This window comes from Podarcis erhardii, assembly GCF_964252035.2.
Source record: "Podarcis erhardii genome assembly, chromosome: 2".
In the NCBI taxonomy this organism is placed as follows: Eukaryota; Metazoa; Chordata; class Lepidosauria; order Squamata; family Lacertidae; genus Podarcis; species Podarcis erhardii.
Genome location: NC_138498.1, coordinates 29,544,017 through 29,568,012, shown reverse-complemented (window position 1 = coordinate 29,568,012; position 23,996 = coordinate 29,544,017). Strand labels below are relative to the sequence as shown.

The following is a 23,996-nucleotide window of genomic DNA, read 5'->3' as shown; positions in this document are numbered from 1 at the left end:
GACTATTCACTTTCCCTCCTTCTTTTCCTCACTAAAGAAGCAGAACGTCTTCATCATTATTGATCAGAACAGGAATATAGGAAGAACAGGAGGCCAGCTTTTACCATAGGACACAGTGCCCCACTTTAAAGAGCCAAAATCATCCAGTACAGTTGGCCTATCAAAGAAAATCCTCACGGTCCGTATCAAAATTTGCATTTGTGAGGCTGAAACCTTGTGCAGAGCCAGACAAAACAGGCAAATTCCCTGTTGCAGAAACGCTGTCAGTAAACTTCAACCCTCTCCTATATTGTGCTCTGAGCCCAGGTTAGCACCTCTGAAACTGGATTCACACAAAATTGCTTTACGTGGTTTACTGCCTCACATCCATCCTTCAGATGACTGTACTCCCATAGACTCCCATAGATTATGCTCCCATGAAAATCCAAAACGGACATCACGTGTGTCATCTGTCTTATTGCGCAAGTTTAATTCATGATAGATATGAGTCAGGCAAAGGAAAAAGGGCAGGGAAGGAAGGGGAGACATGCACCCACTTATCTTGAAAGATTGAAAAAAATATTCCCTGGTAGGCCTGCATACATGTCCTCAAGCCTGAGTTTGAATCTGTCTTACTTTTTCTGCTTTTTACAAAGCAGACTATTAAGCAATTCAATTCCCCCCCCCCATCTAATACATCTGTCTTGCCTTAAAACTATCAGTTGTTAAAACCAGTATTATAGTATCCCCAAACTGCTGATATTTGAGCAGACAGCTACTGACATTTCTTGTGACCATCAAAGTAAACCTCCCTTATCTCAGCTAAACCTACCTCACAGGGTTGTTGTGAAGATTAAGGGGAGGGGAAAGGTGCACAATTCCCTAGGCTTCTTGGAGAAAAGGCATGGCAGAAGAACAATAGAAAGTGAATCTGCGGTATATTTTGGGAAGTTGTTTGTTTGCTGTGCAAACACCTCTTAAGATGTTGTAAACAAATTTTGCATGAAGGTTCCTGAGATAAAAGGTAAGTTTTCATCTATGTTTAGACGAATTGGATACCATTTTGATTGATTTCAAAACTGCACCGAGTTCTTTGGTGCCTTAGAATCCCTGAGCAATGCCAGGTAAAAAAATAAATGAAGAATGCAGGGCATTATAAGAAGGAAGACGAGTGGCACAATCTAGTTCCTTATTGTCCTGCTTAGTTTTCAAGCCTTTCAATCAGGAATGAGCCTTTCCCAACCTGAACTGAGATGTCAAGGACTGAGCTTGGGACAATTTCCATGCAAAGCTTGGGCTCTATCACTGAGCGCAAGTTTCCCCAACACCAGAAGCCTCTTTGTACCAGGGTCAGAACATCAGTGCCTCAATCCCCGTGTTGTCTGCTTGGACTGGCAGGGGCTCTCCAAGCTCTCGAGCCAGAGGTCCTTTTGGTGTGACACACTATTGGTTCTTCAGGGATTGAAGTGTGAACAGGAAGGAGGGGTGGCATTCAATAAAGGAGAGACAAACTCCTGAGGGAGAGGCACTTCCGTTTCTACTTCAACGTGGCTGTTGGTATTTCTTTCTTATAGCAGTTCTTCCCACCACCATCTACCCGATACTTTTAGCTGGAGATAACAAATATTGGACTGAGGACCTTCTACATGTAAGCAGGGGCTCTACCATCACTATGGTCCTTCCCCATGGCAGAGGTGGTGGAGAGTGCATGTGTGTGAGATGCTGAAAACAGGACCGAGTTAGGATGCTCAACCACAGCTTACAGTTATATCACAGACTTGAAGTCAGGCATTCAGAGTTTCCAAGGCTGGACGTGCTGCCTTCTTCCCAATCGATAGAGATCAAAACACCTGAGAAGCCAAATGAAGCTTATTCTCTTTTGTGGACAGTTCTCCACTTAGAAGTACAAAGCAGTAGAAATAGAAGCAGGGTGCAAACACCGCTGGCTAAGACCCAAAGATGGGCTATGTGCATGCGAGAGAGCAGCTGGAGCTTTATTTTCTCAGCTTTTGATTTGGTTTCTGCAACCCCCACTGCTGATAAGAGAAGCCACCATTTGCTTTAGAAAGTAGCTTCTCTCTTCAGCTGTGAGCACAGCCGCAGCCAAACAGAAAGCAGAGCTCCGGCTGCACGTGCTGTTCTCTCCTCCGCAAGCCTGTCCTGTCCTTTGTGGGAAATTAACTTTATTTGGCTTCGCCGGTGTATCAATCTCATTAAGTATAGAGCCAACACACCCAAATGCATCGCTTCACCTCCCGACATACTCAAAGCTGAAAACTGAACGACCCCATCATTCACTCAAGCATCCCATCATTCACATTTCAGGATCTTTTCTTCAGAAGTAATGTCTCCAGTGTTTTCCTGGCCTTGGTCAGCTGCCTAGCTCATAACATTTAGCGTGACTAAGAGGGCTTCAGCCAAGGTAAAGGTAAAGGACCCCCGGAAGGTTAAGTCCAGTCGAATTCGACCGTGAGGTGTGGCGCTCATCTCCACTTTCAGGCTGAGGGAGCCGGCATTTGTCCACAGACAGTTTTTCTGCGTCATGGGGCCAGCATGACTAAACCGCTTCTGGAAATTGATTTAAATGGATAAATAAGAATATGCAGGAATGGTGGGGAAATGAAAGGAACCAGATAAGGGGAAGAAGGGAAATTGTTGAATGCTTTAATTAAAATAAATATATTAATGGTGGAAATGTATATTTGACTGTGATTTTGGAAATGGTAATAATGAAAATTATATTAAAAAAATAAATAAACAAACTGCTTCTGGCACATGGGGGACACTGTGACGAGTACCAGAGCGCATGGAAATGCTGTTTACTTTCCCACCGCAGCGGTACCTGTTTATCTACTCGCACTGGTATGCTATTGAACTGCTACGTTGGCAGGCCCTATTGTACGGATTCAATTGCCGACTTTACGACTGGCAAGTCCAAAAGGCTCAGTGGTTTAGACCACAGCACCGCCCGCGTCCCTGCTTCAGCCAAATTTCAAAGCAATATACAAAGTTCAGCCTTCTGTGCTTCTGCAAGTTCCTGCAGTTTTTCCTCTTCTCCCTTCCACCACTCATTCTCAGTTTCCAGCTCCTCTCAATCTCCTGGCCTTCAATTCATTGTCTGAACCACTCCCAACTTTCCTTTGATAGGCCCTTGTTTGCTCTGCCCCTCCTTGCCTTCCTTGGGTTCCTTTTGCCTGTCATACCCCCTCTGTAAGTCTGGAATAGCTCAGCCAATGACAACTAGGCTCTTAGGATCTGAACAGCTCAGGCCCCTCAGACTGCCCCAACTCTCTGTGACAGCCAAGCGGCTTTGCCAACCTACTGCCAGAGACTTTGTCACCCTCACCAAACCCCTCCGCACATTACGTATAGATTAACCTGGAAAGGTTGACCAGTGTTGTGACATCCCTGGCCCCTCCCTGCCAAGCTACCCTAGAACCTCATGTTTCTCATCATCACCTCGGGGGAAAGCCTGATTTATTAATTCCCAGAAGAAGACGGAAAAAAGACATATTCCAAGCACAGGCTTTCTGAAAGGGTTAACGTCTTTTAAAGTCCCCTTCCGATTTGCAGGTGACAAGACCGTTAAATATAATGGAGATGACAAGGCATCTGTAGGCAATGAGCAGAAGTGACCTCAATGGAAAAGGGAAGAAAAATGGCCTCTTTTTCTTGAGCTTCCCGTAATGCCAGCAAAGTAATTAACAAGATGGTGGGTGAGAGCACTTAAATAAAAATAAAGGAACTTTGCCTGCTTCTGTGTCACCCGTGGGTGATAGTGGGAGGACAGTCGCGGAATGACAATGAACTGAAGTAGATGCTTGGGAAGGCTGAGGTGCGACGCGAGGTCAGGGAACCATTCCCAGACAGAGGGCATCAGGGGCCAAAGCTGAGGAAAGTGGGGGGGAGGGTCCCTGGAGCCTTGTGGATATATCAGCAGCAGCAGATGTTGGGTACAAGGAAAGAGCAGGAATGATTTCCAGGTTCAGGGAATGAGAGGCCAAGAGGGGAGTTCCCAAAGTAAATTCCAGTGGTGGTTTGGCCTAATAGGCACCTGGAGAATCACAAAAGAGCTCATATTCAAACGCTTGTCTTCCTCCACCTGCCCAACCACAATGTTTTTTTTGGGGGGGAGGGAGAGACACTGAATCAAGAGCAAAGGGGAGCCTCCTGAAAGCTTCAGGAATGGAAACACAAGGCCTCATCTGCACTCTACGTTTAAAGCAGTATCATACCAGTATCAAACTCACTCTGCCCATATGGAACCAAGTGTACACAAACGCCTATGGGCGCAGGTTTTGTCCCTGGAAATGCAACAGTAGCTGTTGGTGATGGGGGGGCGGGCAATACAGTGGTACCTTGGGTTACATACACTTCAGGTTACATACGCTTCAGCTTACAGACTCCGCTAACCCAGAAATAGTACCTCGGGTTAAGAACTTTGCCTCAGGATGAGAATAGAAATCGTGCTCCGGCAGCACGCGACAGCAGGAGGCCCCATTAGCTAAAGTGGTACTTCAGGTTAAGAACAATTTCAGGTTAAGAACGGACCTCCGGAACGAATTAAGCACTTAACCCGAGGTACCACTGTAATCCTGCAACGGCAGCATTGGGGGAGGGGGTTCCAAAAACAAACAAACCCACAACTGAGCAGGAAGCAACCGCTTTTCTCACATAGTGAAGGTAAATCTGGCTTTAAACAAAAGGCTCCTCCTTCATCCCATCACTGTATGATGGGAATCACTATGCCAGGAGGGAAATCGCATCTGCTGAATCACGAGCATGCATGCGAAAATGGTGTCAGGTGCATAGAAAAAGCAGCTGGCCTAGAACACTTAAGTATTATGCATTTTCTGAACTGCTCTCCAGTTCCAGATTGATCTGTGAAGCATAGAGAATCTGACATGGAGGAGTGCAAAGTATTACTGAAATTCAAAATGTGCTGTAGAGATCTACAGGGCCTGGTGCTTCCCCACCCTCTCCTAGAGCACTGTCCCCCCAAACCAGGAGGGGATTGAAAAGGGAGGAACAGAGGAAGTTTCTGCGCAGGCACAGTCTCCAGCTGCGTGCATGCAGCCCGTTTGAGGAAGATACATAAACTGGGGGAGGGTCCCCTGTTGCTGCAACTGCTCTATGGATGCTGGGTGGGTGTGCATAGCTATCCAGAGCTGAAGAAGCGACTGTAAGTGGTATCTTTGACCATAAATGCTTAACTATCTGCTATGTGCATTCCTCTGGCAGGGAAGCGCGCTTGACATCCAGCCACATTTGGAATGCTGCAAACAGTTCATGTTGCCCTTTCTCAGAAAAGCTTTATCTCACTGGAAAAGACATAAGGAAGAACAGCCACAGCAGTCAAGGACTTGGGAGCACATACAAAGAAAGCATTTGGGGATTTTTAGCAGGGGGGAAGCGACAAAGGGGGAGATGATAGAAGACTATAGCAGAACTTGGGGGTTGTCCAGTAAAATTGGTAGGCGGTAAGTTCAGAGCAGACAGAATTTCATACTGTTTCATGCAAAACATAGCTTTGGTAATGTCACAGGAAGTGATGGTGGTAACTAGCTCAGGTGGTTGAAAAAAAGGTGAGCCAAATTCATGGAAAACAGAGCTCTCAGCCATGACAACGAAACAAAACTTGTATGTTCAGAGACAGTATATATTTAATTACAGTGGTACCTCGATTTACAAATGCTTCAGGTTACAAACTCCGCTAACCTGGAAAGAGTTACCTTGAGTTGATTACTTTGCCCCAGGATGAGAATGGAAATCGTGTGCCAGCGGCACAGCGGCAGCAAGAGACCACATTAGTGAAAGCACGCCTCTAGTTAAGAAAAGTTTCAGGTTAAGAACGGACCTCTGGAACAAGTTAAGTTCGTAACTAGAGGTGCCACTGTATACTAATGTTTTTATATCAAGTTCCAAAACCACATTACTCCTCCACCCACACCATCAGCAGGCTTGGGGGACCCCAGTTTTACAGACACAAGAAACAAAAAGCAAAAACTTTAGGGGAACCCTCCAACACATTCCAATGAGAACTGAACATGCTCAGCAACCACAGAAAGTCAAGGGTTACAGAGTGGATTTCAGCTTGCACGACTGGACTTTTCCTTCCTCTCCTCCCATCTCCCATTCTAGGTCCCTTCCCTCCCAAAGGAACCTAGAACAACAACATATACTAATGGCAATCTCAGATACTGTGTTTTGACACTTTTTCAGCCAAAGAGGAGCTACTGTCAAACAAGTGGGAGACATCTGCATTCTCCTGGAAATCCCAAGGCTTGCAAATATAAATATAAATATAAATATAAATATAAATATAAATATAAATATAAATATAAATATAAATATAAATATAAATATAAATATAAATATAAATATAAATATAAATATAAATATAAATATAAATATAAATATAAATATAGGGTGGAAGTAGCCCAGTAAGGACTGAGAATGCTCAGTAGCTGCAGAATGCTGATTGTCTGTTGCTGTGTGGGTGGGAGTGGGGAATGCAAAACCCAGGTGCAGCGGAATGGACTGAATATTTTCTGAAAGAGGGCCTGGAGAGCTGGCACACTGAACAGAAGCCCTCCAAGCCAAAATGGTTTGTGTAAGATCTCACTTGCACCTCTGAATTCCAGAACATGGATAAATACAGCAGGGAGGAACTTTCACCTTCATGCCATGCTCATGGGCTTCCCAGATGGGTCATCGTTGGAAACGGGATGCTGATGGACCCAGAGCCTGATCCAGGAAGCTTATTCTTAGTTGGTGGCTATTTCGTTACAGATTGTTCAAGGGCCAAACTATGTGACAGAAAGCCACATTTAATGTTAACACGACCTTCTCTACTGCAAAGTGCCCTTGGGAGAAGGCGCTTTGTACTAGAGAAAGAGTGGCGAGGGGGGAGGAAGGGAATGCTTAACCCTTCTCTGCCACTCGCTTTATCCCCACCATTGTTCCAAACCCATGTTTATCTTGCAATTCTGGGCCTCAAACGCACCGAGCTTCGCAACGTAGAAGGGTCTGTTGGGCTAGTATTACACACAGCTGCAATGTGACATGTAGCTTGATCCTCAGACATCATTAGTCTAAAAGAGGTGCTAGCTGTCAAGTGAGCAGTGCAACACAGAGCCTTTTAGCCATGTATGAATCTAGACTTCCAGACTAATGATAACGGTGATTAAAAAAAAACAACAACAACCAGATGCAATTCCTTAAGCATTCCACATTGATCCAGCTGAAAAATAAGCCGGGGTGGGGGAGGAGTGATGGCTGCAAAATTTGCAAATTTAAGAAGTGAATGGAAAATGTGAACACCTATATAGAAGAAGGGCTGAATGGGCCAGGCAGGTGGGAAAGCTCAGCTTAACCATCTTGTTGACTTTGCAAAGGTTTAGCATACACTGCCACAGATGCAAAACTTTTGTGCAAACCTGCAGTGGTTAGAAATGTGGTCCTTTTAAGAAAAAAAAAAAAAGAGAGTCTCAGTGTTCTGCATTTGCTGCTACAAGATGGCTACATCTCATGCTACCTGATCGCAAGCGTTTCTAGGCATGTTGGCTTCTGCCTTTTCGTCTGCTAACCAGTGTCAGAGAAGAATCACTACATTTCTCCCCGCCCCAAACATCTATCCTCACAAATTTCCTTCAGTGCTTTAATTTGTAAAGGATCGGGTATTTCATGGAAGGGTTGTACTTTATGAATGTTGTAATCCGCTTTGAGAGCTCTGTTCTAAAAGCGGGGTACAAATCTAATAATACAGTGGTACCTTGGGTTAAGTACTTAATTTGTTCTGGAGGTCCGTTCTTAACCTGAAACTGTTCTTAAGCACCACTTTAGCTAATGGGGCCTCCTGCTGCTGCCGCGCCGCTGGAGCACAATTTCTGTTCTCATCCTGAAGCAAAGTTCTTAACCTGAAGCACTATTTCTGGGTTAGCGGAGTCTGTAACCTGAAGCGTATGTAATCTGAGGTACCACTGTATATATAAAAAAGAATAGCCTATGTATGCAATTCTCTCTTGCCTCTCTCAATGACTTTGCTCTTGCTTCGGGAAGCCTTTCAAGAGAGAAAGGCGGCTAACATTTCCCCATCATAAGAGCCAGCGTGGTGTAGTGATTAAGAGCGGTGGACTCGTAATCTGGTGAACCGGGTTCGCTTCCCTGCTCCTCCACATGCAGCTGCTGGGTGACCTTGGGCCAGTCACACTTCTCTGAAGTCTCTCAGCCCCACTCACCTCACAGAGTGTTTGCTGTGGGGGAGGGAGGGAAAGGAAAATGTTAGCCGCTTTGAGACTCCTTAGGGTAATGATAAAGTGGAATATCAAATCCAAACTCCTCTTCTTCATCATCACAAATCAAGCATTTTTGCTTGCAGACCTTCGAGCAACTTTCTTCAACCTTCAGTCTGCCCCTAGGTCTGGCCCGCCATGCTAAGTGAGGATACAGGCCTACAACAGGAACCACAGCAAAAGGTGAGCTTCCCAGGTCATCTGCGCCTCTGCAAGCCTAGCCCAGGGTCTGTACACTTCCTCGTGTTGCTCAGTTACTCAATCATATTTCCAGCATCCCAAGCTTTTCAACTGAGCTACCCGTGCCACTTAATCCAAGCTGCCGTTCTTGGTCTCTGGCTCGCTGCCAGCTGTTGACTGACCAGCTGTCTGTAATAATTAACAACTCCAGTTGGCAGAATTAGACACCCTTTTCCCGGCCAACAAAAACATCTGGGGATGTATTTTTCCCTCCCCCCATAGGAATGGTTCCGAGTTGGAGCGGGGGGGAGAGCACATGTTTCACTCGCCTCCTCCAGGGTCCACCTTGAACTGTGAAACATACACCATCCTTTGGTACAGGGCACCCAGTTTCTGGTATAGTCCCATGACTGGCAAATGGGCCAGTCTTTGTAAATGGCAGGTCCATGAGCTGAGAGAGACCTCTCAACTGAGGAGGGTTTCATTTACTCATAGGAACAAGCTCGTTTGTAAAACTAGTTTGTTTTAATGAACTATGTGCTGCCCTTCAATTAAAAAAACATGTTCAGGGTGCTTTGCAACACTATCAATACAGCAGGACTATACTACAAACAGCTGATGAAGGCAAACTGTCGGCGCAAACCTAGCAGCAATGAGTTATATCGTCAAGGGGCACGTGGGGACATAACAGACCAACCGGAAGCAAGAAGTCAACTCTGCTGCTTCTGATCTGCTCTACTGCAACTGTTTGCCACCTCCTTCTCTTCCCTTGTTAGCCTAAAGCAGAGGTGGTAGCTAGCAACTGTTTGCTTGCCATTGCCTCAATATTGCCAATTTGCTATGCTGATGCCTCTTGAGCAAGGAAGGCCCAGAGGGCAACCCTGGTTGGGGTAAGGGCAAGTGAATAAACCAATTTGTCTGAAAACTACATACAGTACAAAGTTGCATGTTGTGGGAGGGCGGGGTGGGGTCGGTGGGAAGGATACTCCAGGCCTATGTAAAAACAGAATATAGGGGCTGCACTGGCTACCAATTAGTTTCCAGGTCCAATTCGAAGTGCTGGTTTTGACCTATAAAAGCCTTAAACGGCTCAGGACTGCAATACCTCAAGGACCGCCTCTTTCCATATGAACCTACCCGGACCCTGAGATCATCTCCTGAGGCCGTCCTTTGTGTGCCTCCTCCTCGAGGGTCCAGAAGGTGGAAACATGAGAACAGGCCTTCTCTGCAGTGGCTCCCCATCTGTGAAATGCTCTCCCCAGGGAAGTTTGCCTGGCGCCTTCATTATGCACCTTTAGGCTCCAGGTAAAAACATTCCTTTTTAACCAGGCCTTTGGTTGACCTGATCAACATCCCATACCCTTTTAAAACGTGGATCTTATTTTATTTATACCCCGCCCTCCTCAGCCAGGACCGGGCTCAGGGCGGCTAACACCATAAAAACAATTGATTAAAATACAACTTAAAAACAAGATTAAAATACAACATTAAAATGCAGCCTCATTTCAGTAGAAACTCAAATCAAAAACTTTTTGGGGATGAAAACGTCAAATCTTCACCAAGGCCAACTATCCAGACTGGTCCTACATGGGCCAGAAAAAAGCCAGGGAAGTCCCCAAATAGGAGTTCCATCACAGAAGGAGAAAGAAAAAAGAAAAGAGGGGGAGGGGATCAAGTTGATTCCAAGCCAAAGGCCGGGTGGAACAACTCTGTCTTACAGGACCTGCGGAAAGAAATCAGATCCCATGGGGCCCTGGTCTCATTAGACGGAGTGTTCCACCAGGCTGGAGCCAGTGTTGAAAAGGCCCTGGCTCTGGTTGAAGCTAATCTAACTTCCTTAGGGCCCGGGACCTCTAGGGCGTTGCTATTCAAATTATTAATAATAATAATAATAATAATAATAATAATAATAATAATAGGCAGAGAGAGGGTAACACAAAGGAACAGAAAGTAGGTCATGACAAGGTTAGGCCCGGCCTTGGTGAGTAACCAACAGGTAGGCCAGTCGCTTTCCCCTTTTAAGACAACCCTGAATAACTCTATTCTGTATGCACACATAATGGAACGGCCCACATTATTGAGAAAGTTCAGGAAATGTGTAGATGGGTCAGGCACCATAGTGTTTCCTTGGTCAAGTTTCCCACTAGTTCCTAATCACAATTTCCCTACTGCTGTCCCTCCTCAGAAACCTCCCAACCCCATTCAACAGATCCTGATTACTACCACCACCAGCAAGCCACATATTGCAGTGTGAAAAGTACATTTCCACAAAACCAAACTGGATTCATGGCTCTCTTTTAGCTGTTGACACAGGAGAGATGTCTTTCCTGAAGCTGTGCACAAGCACACAGCCAAAGAATCCCTGGATGGCCTGCATAACCTGTTGGCCTAGTGTTCTGTGCAGAATGGTAATTTATTTCAAGACAGACATTTCCGCTTTGCTTGCCTTGTCACTGGCCTGCCAGGGTCAAGCAGTCAGCAAGCCCCAAGTTTTTTGACTGTGAAGTAGCTGGCACTTGCCTCTGGGCAGCTAATATAACTCTCTCTGTGTGTGTATTTATTTTGCTGTGCGGAAGTCTTCCGCTCAACCTGCATAAAAGAGCACCTTGTGACAGACATGCTCCTTCCCTTCAAAAGCCCAGGTTAGAGTTCAGGCCTCTACCTATAGTTAATGTAGCATTAGATCAGGACCAACGATTGGCCCAAATGGCCTGTCCAACTTGCTTACTCTTTGGCGCTGGCACAAGGTAATGTAGATCACATGGTGGAATGATAAGTGGCAACTAAAGACGGAAGGAATGAGCAAGTTCTGTACAGCGATGCAAATCCCCAATGCCTCTCTGCAAAGTCATGTCTCAATAATAGCCTCTGCATCTTCTCCACGTTTGAGATGCAAAAGCTGTTGAGATCTCCCGGAGAAGTGGGAAGGTGAAAATTATATTTTGGACAGGAACAGGACATCCCTGGAGCCTGAACATCCTGCTCCTGCACAGCAAGGTCGTTCAAAAAAATCCTTCTTGATTAACACAGCATATATGCAAGCAAAAGCATGAAAGGCGTAGGTAGGCACCCTTCCAGTTCTGTGATGTATCACAGCTCAGGTGAGTAACTCCAATGCCCTATTGCAGCTTTGCATTCATGGCACTGACATGACAAAATATTCTATACTGATTTTAAAAACCTACATATTTAAGGGCCCCCCAAAAAACCCTATTCCACTGCTAAGCACTAGCAGACCTTTAACCTCAGAGCAATGACAGCATGCCTGAGAATATTTAAATTATGGTCAGAGAGAATGACAAGTCCACCTTGATTTCAATTCCATTTTTTTAAAAAGTAGCGAAGTGGGGGAAATGAAAAGATGGAAGCTAGTCTTGAAGGAAGAGAAAGTTGAAAGTGGCACGAAAGTACAGTATTTACTTTAATCTAACGCACACCTCAATTTTCAAAACCTTGAAACCCAAAAAGGGTTTGCTGGCGAATGTAAATGCGCCACCAAATCTAATGTGCACTCTAATTATCGCAAATGTAATTTGGCCAAAAAAGTGCACATTACTTTCAAGTAAATATGGTAATAATCTTTGAATGAACCAGGACTTTAAAGGTGGGCTTTTTATATTAAAAATGCTTAGAACAAAGAGAAATATATTTTTGTAACAACACTGCATCTGTGTGCATATTTCTTTTCTTATGAATAATTTGTTGTTGTTGTTTTGCTGGAACCCGGAAGTCAACAGTCAGCAACAGGGCACACAATGCTAAGGAGGGGTGCCAAGTTGAAACAGTGGGGCTCTTAAGGTCTTTTAATACTGCATGCAATTTCCATGCTGGAAATGCTAAGGCATGGAGCACACTGGCCCGGGGACTGCAGGCAGCTATTAATGTGCTTCTTAGGCTGCAAGTGATAAAAGCAGGGGCATTCCAAGGTTACCCAGGCTAAAATGTGTGCTTGCTTGCATGCATGCACACAAACACTGCTAGCTGTGTGTTCAAAGTCAGACTGCAATGTCTCCCACCCATGTGGAACAGGAGGTCTGACTGGGTTCCTTGGCGGCAGGGAAATTAACCAAGTTCCCAGGCTCTGTTGCAAGCTGGAAACAGGGTAGGAGTCAATTAGCATCAGCACTGACCTGCGAGCAAAGGGCATTCTTGTGGATCTTCTTGTAAATGAGAGCTGGGCAGATAAAACAGATGAGGCTTCCCATTGTTGCACCTGTTAGGCCCAAGATGGTCTCCACTGGCAAAGAAGAACAAACAAACTGTGAGCAACAGCTCTAGCCAAGACAGAGATTGCGTTCGAGTTAACTGTTCCTTTAAGTCAGTGGTTCAAAGGGAGTCCGGAGGCAAAAGCTGAAGGTCACTTAGCATGACTCAGACACTCCTCGACCACTCATGAGCAGGACGGTGAAGAATGTGCCTTCCCCAACCTTCCCCCTGCCCTCCCCCCGTATGGCAATGGGTAACACGGGGATTGTAATCCACTTGACAGTGACAGCACAAGATCACGCCATGACGCTCTGCTTTCCTTAGTGTGACAAAGTGACGCCCGTAGTGGCATACTCACACTCACTAAAGTGGATTAGAATACTCGCTTCACCCTTAAGTACGTGTTGAAGGGCATGGGAAGCACACTTCTAAGCATCCTGATGGTTTCTATGGTCGGATGACAAACGGCACTTAAGGGAAAACTAATTCATGATAAGTGAATTTTGAATATGCACTCTCTGAGTCTGGATTTCTTAAGGTTATCATGAGGTGTAGAACTTCATCCTTCATGCTGGAGCTTTGAATCAAGACAAAACCTTGAGACAACTGGCTGCAGTTACCCACTGCAACTAAAAACCCAGGAAATCCCTTTTCCCTATTCCCTCTACCCCTCCCTTTCTAAAACCCTTGGGCTTTTTTTTATATCCTACCCAGTGAGGCAGGCTAGGGCAAGAGATAATCACTATCTGGGTGAGGTTCATAGCCAAACAGGGATATGAGTTTTTATATCCCATGTCCTAGTCCAAGACGCTAACCATTAAACTACACTGGCTCCCAGACCTTCTGAAGATCTTGATCCAATTTTCTACCTGGCTAAGTTGCTTACATGGAATCTGATAAACCCCTCTGTAGCTCAGTGCTCCTTCTGCCTCCCCTACAAATATATATGACCAGATCTTGAAGACGACACCGGGCACATAGATATTTGATGTCCTCGTCGGTACTATGTATGTATACCAAGATGGCTGCAAGCAACTTAGAGAACAGAACGTTAAGCTAGGCTTAGTCCTATATAGAACGATGACCGTTTCAAAGCAAGATGTCCCAGAACCATATAAATCCTTGGGAATAAGAATGCAAAAGAAATGGGTGGAAACAAACATGGAGGGCACAGCCAAATGAAAAAAAATGGTGTGCCGATAATAAGCAAACGTTCAGAAGTATAATCACTCCAGTTCTGTGCACAGATACACATCTCTGAATGCAGAGGTATAAAGAAACAGCACACAGACACATATTTAAACTTATAATACCATATGCCGCTATGAAACACCCACAATCATCGGCTCAAGAGGTGGTAGCTAGTAGCAGGCTGCTTATCAACACCCACATACTGTAATGCATGATCTAAGGCAGTTACAAATGTTTACAATATCATCATCTAACTGTGCTAAATTGCACAGGGAGTGGGGGGACGGGGCGGGAGTTGCAGCATTTAAATGGCTTGAACTATGCATAAAGACTCGCTCATTCCCTGTACTGTGTCATGACCAGAAATTACTTCCTGACTAGTCTCTACTGAAGCATCAAGCAAAGGCAGTAAATACCTGCAGATAGGCATTTCCTGTGACTGTGCCGATATTGTCTTTTATTTGAACAATGTATATGCCACTTAACTAAAACAGTCTTTAAGCATTTTACAAAGATACAATACAAAATATAAAAAAATCAGCTATTGTAGAATGCCCCTAAGCACCTTCTCCAAGCACTATGAAACTTTTCTATTTGAAGTAGACTTCAGTAGCTATAATTAAACTAATGTGATCATTTCTACGTGCATTTCAGAATAACTGAATATACATTTTATGCGCGTTCAAATCTTCATAGGCACATGGGAGGCTTTTATATGTGTAATTTAGCCGAAAGGCATGCAAACCTGCTACAAACCCTAAAGACTAGAGTTGGAGAGAGTGAAAACGCAATTAAGAAGCAGATTTCACTTACCGTTCGGGATCATGATTCCTCCAACCATGGTTCCAAACACAACTGCTAGTGTCAGGGCTTTAAATCGGAGAGGTGGCATATAACCACCTGCAGCAAATGTCCCATCTTTTTGCTAATTAAAAAAAGAAAAGGCTAATGAATCAATCAGTTCTTTTAATTTTTTTTATTTAGACAAAAAGGGATTTTCCTCTCTGTTTCTGGGAACCTGTCTCTGATGTCTACACAGCTGGAAACATTTGAACTACAGTCTCCTCCCAATATTCCCAACTATTTGATATGATGTGGGCATTACCCACTGAAGCCTAAGCCTTATACCTGTAAGTTTCTAAATTAACCATACCAATGTGGCTTCATGACCGCAGCCAGAAATATCATGAAGGCTATGAGATCACCGCTGCTGGTCAGCATAGTTTGGATTACTAAATTACAGATTTTCTCATCTTTTGATTTTTTATTTTTTAAAAAATAGTTACTGAACTTATTTGAAGATACAGATTAAGAATGAAACAAGCAGAACAGATGCAGAGAGTGAGTTATGAACATAGTAGGCTTGAGACAGCTCAATTAACTATACATACTGATAATCTTAATTCTTTCTTTCTCCTTTATATTTTCTTTACAGGATCTTCCCTTTCAGAGTTTTGAGATGAAGAGATAATTCAAAAGGTCCATAGTCTAGTGTATATCAAGGGCAGGGAGCAGGCATTATCGTTTACACTTGCAAAGTCAATAAACCCTTCCCTTATTTTCCCAAATGAGTCTTTTATCTCTTGTCCCTTGGTTACCCTTAGTTCTTGTGATAATTTCTCTAAAGACACTTTGCCAAACATTTTGAAACTGCTGCTCAACATTTACGTTCTGCAGCGTCTTCCAGTTCTGAGCTACACACTGCTTGTGCAGCTGAGAATAAATGAATTAACAGCATTTTATGATCATGATCTAAATTTCTATCCAAAAAACATATTTAACAGAACCAAAGTTGGAGATGAAGATATTTCAAGACCAGCAATCTGACTTATCTCCCAGCATACCAGCTTCCAAAACACGTGTACCTGAGGGCAATCCCACCACATGTGGATGTATGTATCATCCACACCACACACTTTACAACATATAGGAGAAAGATCAGGGTTTATCAGAGATAATTTCATCACTGTCAAATACCATTTATATAATGACCGCTCTCTGGCAGTGGCAGATGTTGTTTTACATAGTGGCTTTAACCATGGAGCATTCCCATCATTTATTTCCATCTGTCTATCTAAACTTTATCCCCTAATGTATGCAGCAAGTCATTTGACTCCTTGTCAGACTCCAAAAGCCACCTATAGATGTTATAAACCTCTTATCGCTCCCAAATAACTCAGTGTCTCCTGTTCAAATGCTGTAGATTGGATTTTGATTTTGTCTTTATATGCCTACCAACTTTAAATGTGTGTAAAAGTTTTTCATGGCCTGGAAGCGAGTTCTTCTCCAAAACAGTGGATCACAGGAGGTGACATTTAGACTTCAAACCAATATGCAGATATTTGAACTAGCAGTCATAAAATAGTTCCTGCGGCCAAGATCCACCTGCAGAAATAATTCTACTTTGCTAGTTACATCATGTGTATTCCGCCCCCCAGTAGTATGTACAGTTGTTACACAGAAGACCACAAGGAACCTAAGGAGGGGAATACACTGCATTAGAGTAGCACAAGTGTCAGAACAGCTTTCCATATAGCAGGCTGGGAAACAAAGTGGTGTAAGGCACAGAAAAGGAGGTAGTTGCCACTTCCTTCCCCTATTACTATAGGGGGGAACCTGTGGTCCTGCAGATGTTGCTGGACTCCAACTCCCATCAGTTCCAGCCAGGGATGAGGAGAGTCGGAGTCTGACAACATCTGAAGAACCACAAGTTCCCCATCCCTACCCTAGGATTTGGTCACACATTGTGATGGCTGATCTGATACCACATTGTTTCTCCACGATAGAGTTCAGTATGTTTTAGGTCATGTACTACCTTACGGTACCCAATCACCTGAAATACATGGATAATAGCCTGCAGCTGTTTCTACAGGCACTATAGTTATGCACAGGAAAGCTTGCAGCAAGTATCACCATTTCTCCCTGACCACCCTGAAAGCTACTTAATGCTATTTTTCTATAGAAACACAACCACTTTCTCCTTTTTAGTCAAACATAGCAAAACTTGCTCAATACTACAGTTCCTGGTGATGAAGAAATGAGGAGACATCAGACCAAAACGCCACTAAGTGTGACCACCACCTCTAAGCCTGGAAGGGAGTAATTTTGCTCATTCTTTTCACATGAAAGATAAAAGTGGGAAGTGGGGGAGAGAACAGAGAAGGGCAAAGATGTGAGGACACTCCTGGTTTAAGGTGAGGGAAGCCTAAAAACATCACAGTTAAGTCAAGAACAAGGAACTGTACTGAACCACAAGGGCTTTACCTGCTGTTCAAAGAGTAGGGTATTCAACGCCTGCCGGCAGGGCAGAATCATCATAGGGAACCCAACAGCTACAGACATCATAAACCCCACACGGATCATCTCGGTCACTACATTCGAAGGGAAGTTCATGAGCACATTCCCCTCAATGTCTCCGATGTAGCTCACATAGCCAAAGAACCCCACCTGTTCAAGGAGGAAAGGGGAATTACTTTCAGTGGTCACATACATTTGTTCAACAGAAAGAACAGAAAACTGGGCGTCCCTTGAGCCTGTCCTCAAGACAGTGGAAGACTATCTTCAATTAATCACATCTTTATCCCACACTCCCAACTGATTAGTCCAAATTCTTTAAGCTCTGGCTCATTAAAAAAAAAAAGATATCCGAGATCTCACATCACTTTTGTTGGGTTTCTCTATACATTTCCAAATTCCCATGTATCTTTCCCAAGGCTGGGTGACCAGAGCTGCATGCGGTATGAAAAGAGCAGATGCAGAATGGATTTATGACAGAGTAAAACAAATCCTCTACTATGATACAAAGCAGTGGGATGACATTAAGTCATTCCAAGCACCTGGCTATGACAACATGTAAGGATGCCTTCCAAAAAGTGACAATATTGCAATAACTTCACATTTTCCCTGACATCTTGAATGCGAACACTCACTTTGAAGCCATGGCCACATTTTTATCATCATGAGTAGAGATAATGACCTTGGACTGTTCCAAATACTGCTACGGAAGTCAAGATAGTAACCAAGGGAGTAGAAGTAACCGACCCCAAAACATCAACTCTCCCTTGTCATGACGTTCTCTACATTTAATTGGCTTTTATGTGATATATTTTATGTGACATGGCATACTTCATGTTTTCCTAGCAGCCAACAAGCTTATAATGAAGTACTTCAGGCTACTCTACAAAGGAAGGGCAGGATAAAAATCTGAATAATAATAATAATGATGATGATGATGATGATGATGATGTTACAAGTGTGGTTCATTGCATTCCCATGTTCCAAGCCCAACCAATGGTATTAATAGTTTGATGGTACTGAGAGGAGAGGAGAGACTACAGCTCAGCAAAGGAGGAACTCTAAAGAAACTAATCTAAATTCAAACAAAAAAAATAAAGAGAAAAGAAAGTGCAGAGTCCTCTGTCAAAGTTAGCTTTTAACCCTTGTCTCACACAGAAAGTGGTGGACCCTCCATGCTCTCTCACCTGGGAGCTTTGCTTTCTTCTCCCAGTCTCTCCCTTCCCTGTCTCTCACTCAGGATCCTTCCATAAATCCACCACTTTCATGTGTGTGTAATCCTTGGACCCCAATAACAGCCCAGAACATAGGACAACAAAGGAAAACAAAAGCGAAAAAAGAGAAGAAAGAAGATAAAAAAGATGGAAAGAATAGAAGGAAAGAAGGAATGAATGAATGAACTAACTTCTGATTTTTGTCTGTCAGTTAAATAAAATAAATTATTCGAAACATTCACTCTAGGATGATATCCAACTGTTCTACTTTCTGTTAAGCAATATTTTCTCAGTCTTGAGACCCAAATGTCTGAAATCAATTCATTTTCTTTTCACACAAAAAGTCCAAAAGGGGCTCTCTAACTATTATTATTAATAAATGCCAGCAGTTTTTTTCTCTAGCCAAACGTATCAACTTTGCCTCCAATAACTTCAATATCCATTCCTCCATATTAAACAATAAATATTTCTGCCTTCGTCAATATAAGAGCCTCTCCACTACGATTAGAGATATTATTCCATAGCTCTTTCCCTGCTATGTATCCATTAATTTGCACCCAGTTCTGTAACTTCCGTTCCCATTTCCCGTTGCGCTTTTCGTGATTTTCCATCCTTATCTAAAAAAACCCATCCCTTCCATTTACACTTCTTCTATTCTTTTCCCAATAAAAGCGCCAGAGATTTAATAGCTTTTTCCTCTGAGTTCACCCCAAGTTGTAAAGGTAAAGGGACCCCTGACCGTTAGGTCCAGTCGCGGATGACTCTGGGGTTGCGGCGCTCTGGGGTTGCTCGCTTTACTGGCCGAGGGAGCCGGCATACAGCTTCTGGGTCATGTGGCCAGCATGACTAAGCCGCTTCTGGCGAACCACAGCAGAAACGCCGTTTTCCTTTCCGCCGGAGCGGTACCTATTTATCTACTTGCACTTTGACGTGCTTTCGAACTGCTAGGTTGGCAGGAGCAGGGACCGAGCAACGGGAGCTCACCCCGTCGTGGGGATTCGAACTGCCAACCTTCTGATCGTCAAGTCCTAGGCTCTGTGGTTTAACCCACGTCCCCACCCCAAGTTGTACACAGAGCCAATTCTCTCTCAGCTGTGTTGATGTCAGATGTCACTCCATCTCTCCATCCATGACTAACTTGTGATGAACACATCACCACTTCTTCCTCCCGCCCCTTCACAGGCATGTACTATCCCTAACTCTGAGAGCAGCAAAGGGCAAATGAGGAAGATATGTAACGCTCATCCTGATCTCAGGATACTGATGAAACAAGTTCTACTGTTGTCAGTCCCAGTATTTCTAGTACCTGTAGAGGCATCTCTGGTAGGTATGGATCATGTTAAAACTATATCTTTCTTACTGTTCAATAAGAGTAAGGGGTTTTTCCCACACACACTCCAAGTGCTGTCTCTGCTGCTCTGGAAATGTCCCCAGAGAATGTCCATTGCACGTGGCAGAAAATGTCCTACACTTCTACAAAACATGCTCAGAGGAATATTTTTTACTTTGGGAAGGAGATGGAGCAAAGAGGAGTTGTTGTTGTTGTTGTTGTTTTTAAAGGTTTCTTACCGTAATATAAAAGGTAGTGACCACGTTTAGCGACGAGGCAAAGATGGAACTCATGATTTTAACCGACGGCTCATCCAGACTGTCGTAGGTTGGCAAGACCTGGCTGCAGAAAAGCAGGGAAATGTTAAAACATGTCAGGAAATTCTCCCTTGCCGGTAGAGTGTGCTTGCTGACACCTTCCTCACATGGAATTCAGGCACTTGCCTCTCTACTGCAGTTTACGCCAAGAGGTTTCTGAACACTCACAAGTTTAAGTGGTGCCCGTATATTCCTGCTCCCTCCCTGCCTGCCTGCCATTGCCACATGTGCAATGTAAATATTTCACATATTTTAAAAATAAAAATGTCGCAACGTGAATGACCGCTTGTTTGCCTCAGACACCAGTGGCAGAGCTCCAGACAGCACACTGCAGATTATTGTTCTTGGAGCACCCCGAGCTGATAATTAAAGCAATGCGGTGTTTACAGAATAACGAGCAGGAAGAGAGCTAGAGCATCATATTGTCAAAGAGAAAAGTTAAACAACCAAGACTAAACACTGCGCCTGTCGTATTTCAGCACTGATGCTTGAGCTCAACTCACAGAAAAGCGGAAGGGCCAATTACATGGGGCTTGGGTGCTTATGCACATGGAAAAGCTTTTTCCTAACATCAGGTGTACGGCTTATTGCAGCAGCCAGAGGATGCATGGGCCTGACTTGACCACATGCTCTTGAACAGACAGGGACACCTTGAGAGGGTAAGTAGATAGGAAGGTCATTTAGGATAGAAGCACTTATGAAAACTACCATGCAAGAAAGTAGGGTGGTGGTGTGGAAATCCTTAGCTCTCCTTAGCAGCTGATTTATTTATTTTGTAGCTCCCCATCATTCAGAGGACTGGACCGTTCAGTGCTATTTAAGTATTTACGAAAACGGCAACGTCATGCTATCTATCTGGGTACCTTTATTACCACCACTGTTATATACAATGCAAATGTTGCTTGTCAATACAACCAACCCTGAACATATGCTTGTATACTGAGTGGGGAATAGCACAGCAAAGGTAGGGGGGAACTCCAATGTGAGGTGTGTTAGTTGCACGTGAAAATCCAACCTTAGGGAAGTTCTTGCGATCTCCAACAAGAAGCCACTTGTAAGCGGCATCTTCTGCCTTGCCATTCCCAACAAACTGAGATCCAAAGAACAGGGGATGTCAACAGCAACCACAGGCCCTGCTGATTCGATTCAGGACCATGGCACTGAAGGGGTGGGAGGTGGGAGTTTGAACCTTTCCAATTAATGTAATTTCCAATTAAAACTGTGCCTCCCAATGCTATTTGCTTTGTTTCTGTAAATACAACAGAAACAATGTAAAGATTTGAACTCACTAGCAGGGTTTGAGTAAACACTTACAATTAACAAAAAATAAGTATAAAAACTATAAAGATGAAAATAGAAGGATAAGAGACAATAACAATTAATATAGAGATACCATATGAAGATATATGAAAGCAAGCAGGGGGAGTTAATATGGGGGGATGGGACCAGAAGAGGAAGTTGAGGGAAGTGGGGGAATTTTGATGATTGGACATGTTGCAATAAGATTAAAATGCAAAATTCAATATTTTTTATTAAAAACAAAACAAAACTGTGCCTCTCAATGCTCTTTGCTCATTGCTCATTGCTACAAATGGTGGCACTATGGGGAGTGGAGGGTGGATTTTAGTTGGCAAAAAAGAGCAGAGACTGAAAGGTTTATAACAGGCACCCCCAAACTCGGCCCTCCAGATGTTTTGGGACTACAACTTCCATCATCCCTAGCCAATAGGACCAGTGGTTAGGGATGATGGGAATTGTAGTCCCAAAACATCTGGAGGGCCGAGTTTGGGAGTGCTTGGTTTATAACCACTCGTCACCAGCAACATGACCCCTATTCAAATACCTGTCCTCCATGAATGCTATTAATTAAAAACAAAACAAACAAACAAAAAAAAAACACCCAAGAGGTCTTGTTCATGGATCTCCCTTGTCACATCTAGTTTGGATCCGAGGCTCAACAGGAAATAGGGAAGCATTCTATGAAGTACAAGCAATGTAGCAATGGGCAAAAATTGAACGTCTGTCTCCAGACGCAGCATACCTTACGATCACTCAGTACTGGAGAACAATTACTCAGTACTGCAGAACAAATAGCACCACCTCGCCCTGCATATGAACTCTCCAGAGGCTACTGTCTGGTTGACAAAATGCTGAACTAGAAGGGACTTTTGGTCTCATCTAGAGCTGAAAATCTTATATATTTTAAGGGAGTCAGAAGGATCAAAAGTCATTTACTGCCTCTGCTTCATGAACCATCCCCAAGACATTTTGGCTTTCCAGATATAGCTGTAAAAAGTCCTCTAAACCAGCAAGGCACGTCACACACCAAGCCTCCCTGACTCTTGGGACTCCAGCACACACGACAAGCAGCACACCCTAAATGTGTGCAGAGTTTATTTCTGAGGTAAAATGCCCACCCTGAGGGCCAGGCCAGGATCGAGGCATTCAGGGCGAAGAAGCCTTTGTCTGACAAAACACTTTGTATGCTACAGGCTTAGGCTTCTTCACATCACTTGCAATCACATAAACGCCACTCCTCAGGGTAGACGGAAGGAAGATATTTAGACCAAATGCCCTTTACATTTATCTCTCTATTCCCAAGATGAACACAAGGAGAGAAAGAACACAAACAAGAAGCTCCGGAACCTGATACAGAGAAATAGCAGCTCCTTCTTGATGAAGAGAGAGCTGTTTCTTTTGTTAACAGATTTTCATCTCTGCCATACCAAAAAAAAAAAGGGGGGGGGAATCCCTTGCATGTAGAAAACAGAAAGGGTGCATTTGCAGCATTGGGGGGGGGGGTTCATTACGGACAGCAAGCGACACAGCTCAGAGAAAAGGGCCCAACCCTGCAAAATAAAAGAGGCCTCAGGGGCCAAGCAGCTGGAGTATTTGATCACAGTTAGGGTATCTGAGTCTCATTTCATCTTACAGAGGATGGATGGCCATCCACCAGTCTACTCGGCTGGAAATGGGGACGTGCCCTGCATATTGGAGAAGGGAAAAGGAAGCATAGTGTGGTCAACGTCAAGATGGGTGTTCAGAGTCTTTCAAAAGCAAATGTTTAAAAATACACAGCACCCATTATGCTACACAGGAATGCTTGAGGAATCTGGCATTTGCAAATTCCAGTGTGAACTGACTAACACCCCCTGGACTTCAGCAGATCAGAACTCATACACCAGATTTCACGTTTCCTGGATGTTCTGACATAGTTCTTGGCTGAACCAATGCTTCAAAATGCATATTTTTGAGAGAATATCACTTTAAACCGCGTATTGAAATACATACAGTTGTACCTTGGGTCTTGAACACCTTGTGAGTCAAACATTTTGGCTCCCAAATGCCGCAAACCCAGAAGTCAGTGTTCCGGTTTTCAAATGTTTTTTGGAACCCAAACGTCTGCTGCAGGTTCTGATTGCCCACAGGAGCTTCCTGCAGCCAATAAGAAGCCTTGCCTTGGTTTCCGAACATTTTGGAAGTCAAACGGACTTCCGGAACGGATTCCATTCAACTTTCGAGATACCACTGTATTTAAATGCACATTTTTGTGCAGTTCTTTTTTCTTTTGTCTTACCGATTAATGAGGAAACAGAAGAACGGATTTATGGGTGAACACTCATCAAAGTGAGAGTAGAAATAAGGTTGATTCGCCTTTCCTTACAGTGCTGGCTTCCATTGCACCAGGAACGACAGTGGTGTTAGACTCACCCCCAAAAATAGTGCCGGCCACCTGGGTTGGGACGTTCACTCAAGGATCCACCATGCTTCTGTGTGAAATCCCTGCCTCAAAGGTTACACCACCATTGTTCACATTACAAACAAGCTGTTGTGATGGGGAGACTAGCCTAAGGTCAACATAGGAAGGCTGTAGCAGAGCTAATATTACATTTCTATGCTTCCTGGCTCCCTGCCCCATGCACAATCTGTTAGACCATATGGCACGGTCGCGGGGGGCAAAGACGTTTCTCTTTGAATTTGGCAATGACAA

The 23,996-nt window shown here is 44.0% G+C and overlaps 1 protein-coding gene across 2 annotated transcripts in view; it reads right to left on the bottom strand.

The window, feature by feature from the left end:
• Positions 1–23,996, bottom strand: part of SLC38A10 (solute carrier family 38 member 10) — an 81,121-nt gene that overhangs the window by 30,591 nt on the left and 26,534 nt on the right. For both annotated transcript variants that reach the window (XM_081849560.1, XM_081849561.1), the window contains exons 7-10: positions 19,928–20,030; positions 17,115–17,297; positions 14,664–14,775; positions 12,584–12,690 (exon numbers count right to left, since the gene is read on the bottom strand). In XM_081849560.1, the coding sequence (XP_081705686.1) occupies positions 12,584–12,690; positions 14,664–14,775; positions 17,115–17,297; positions 19,928–20,030 (505 nt within the window). The remainder of the gene's footprint in view (positions 1–12,583; positions 12,691–14,663; positions 14,776–17,114; positions 17,298–19,927; positions 20,031–23,996) is intronic.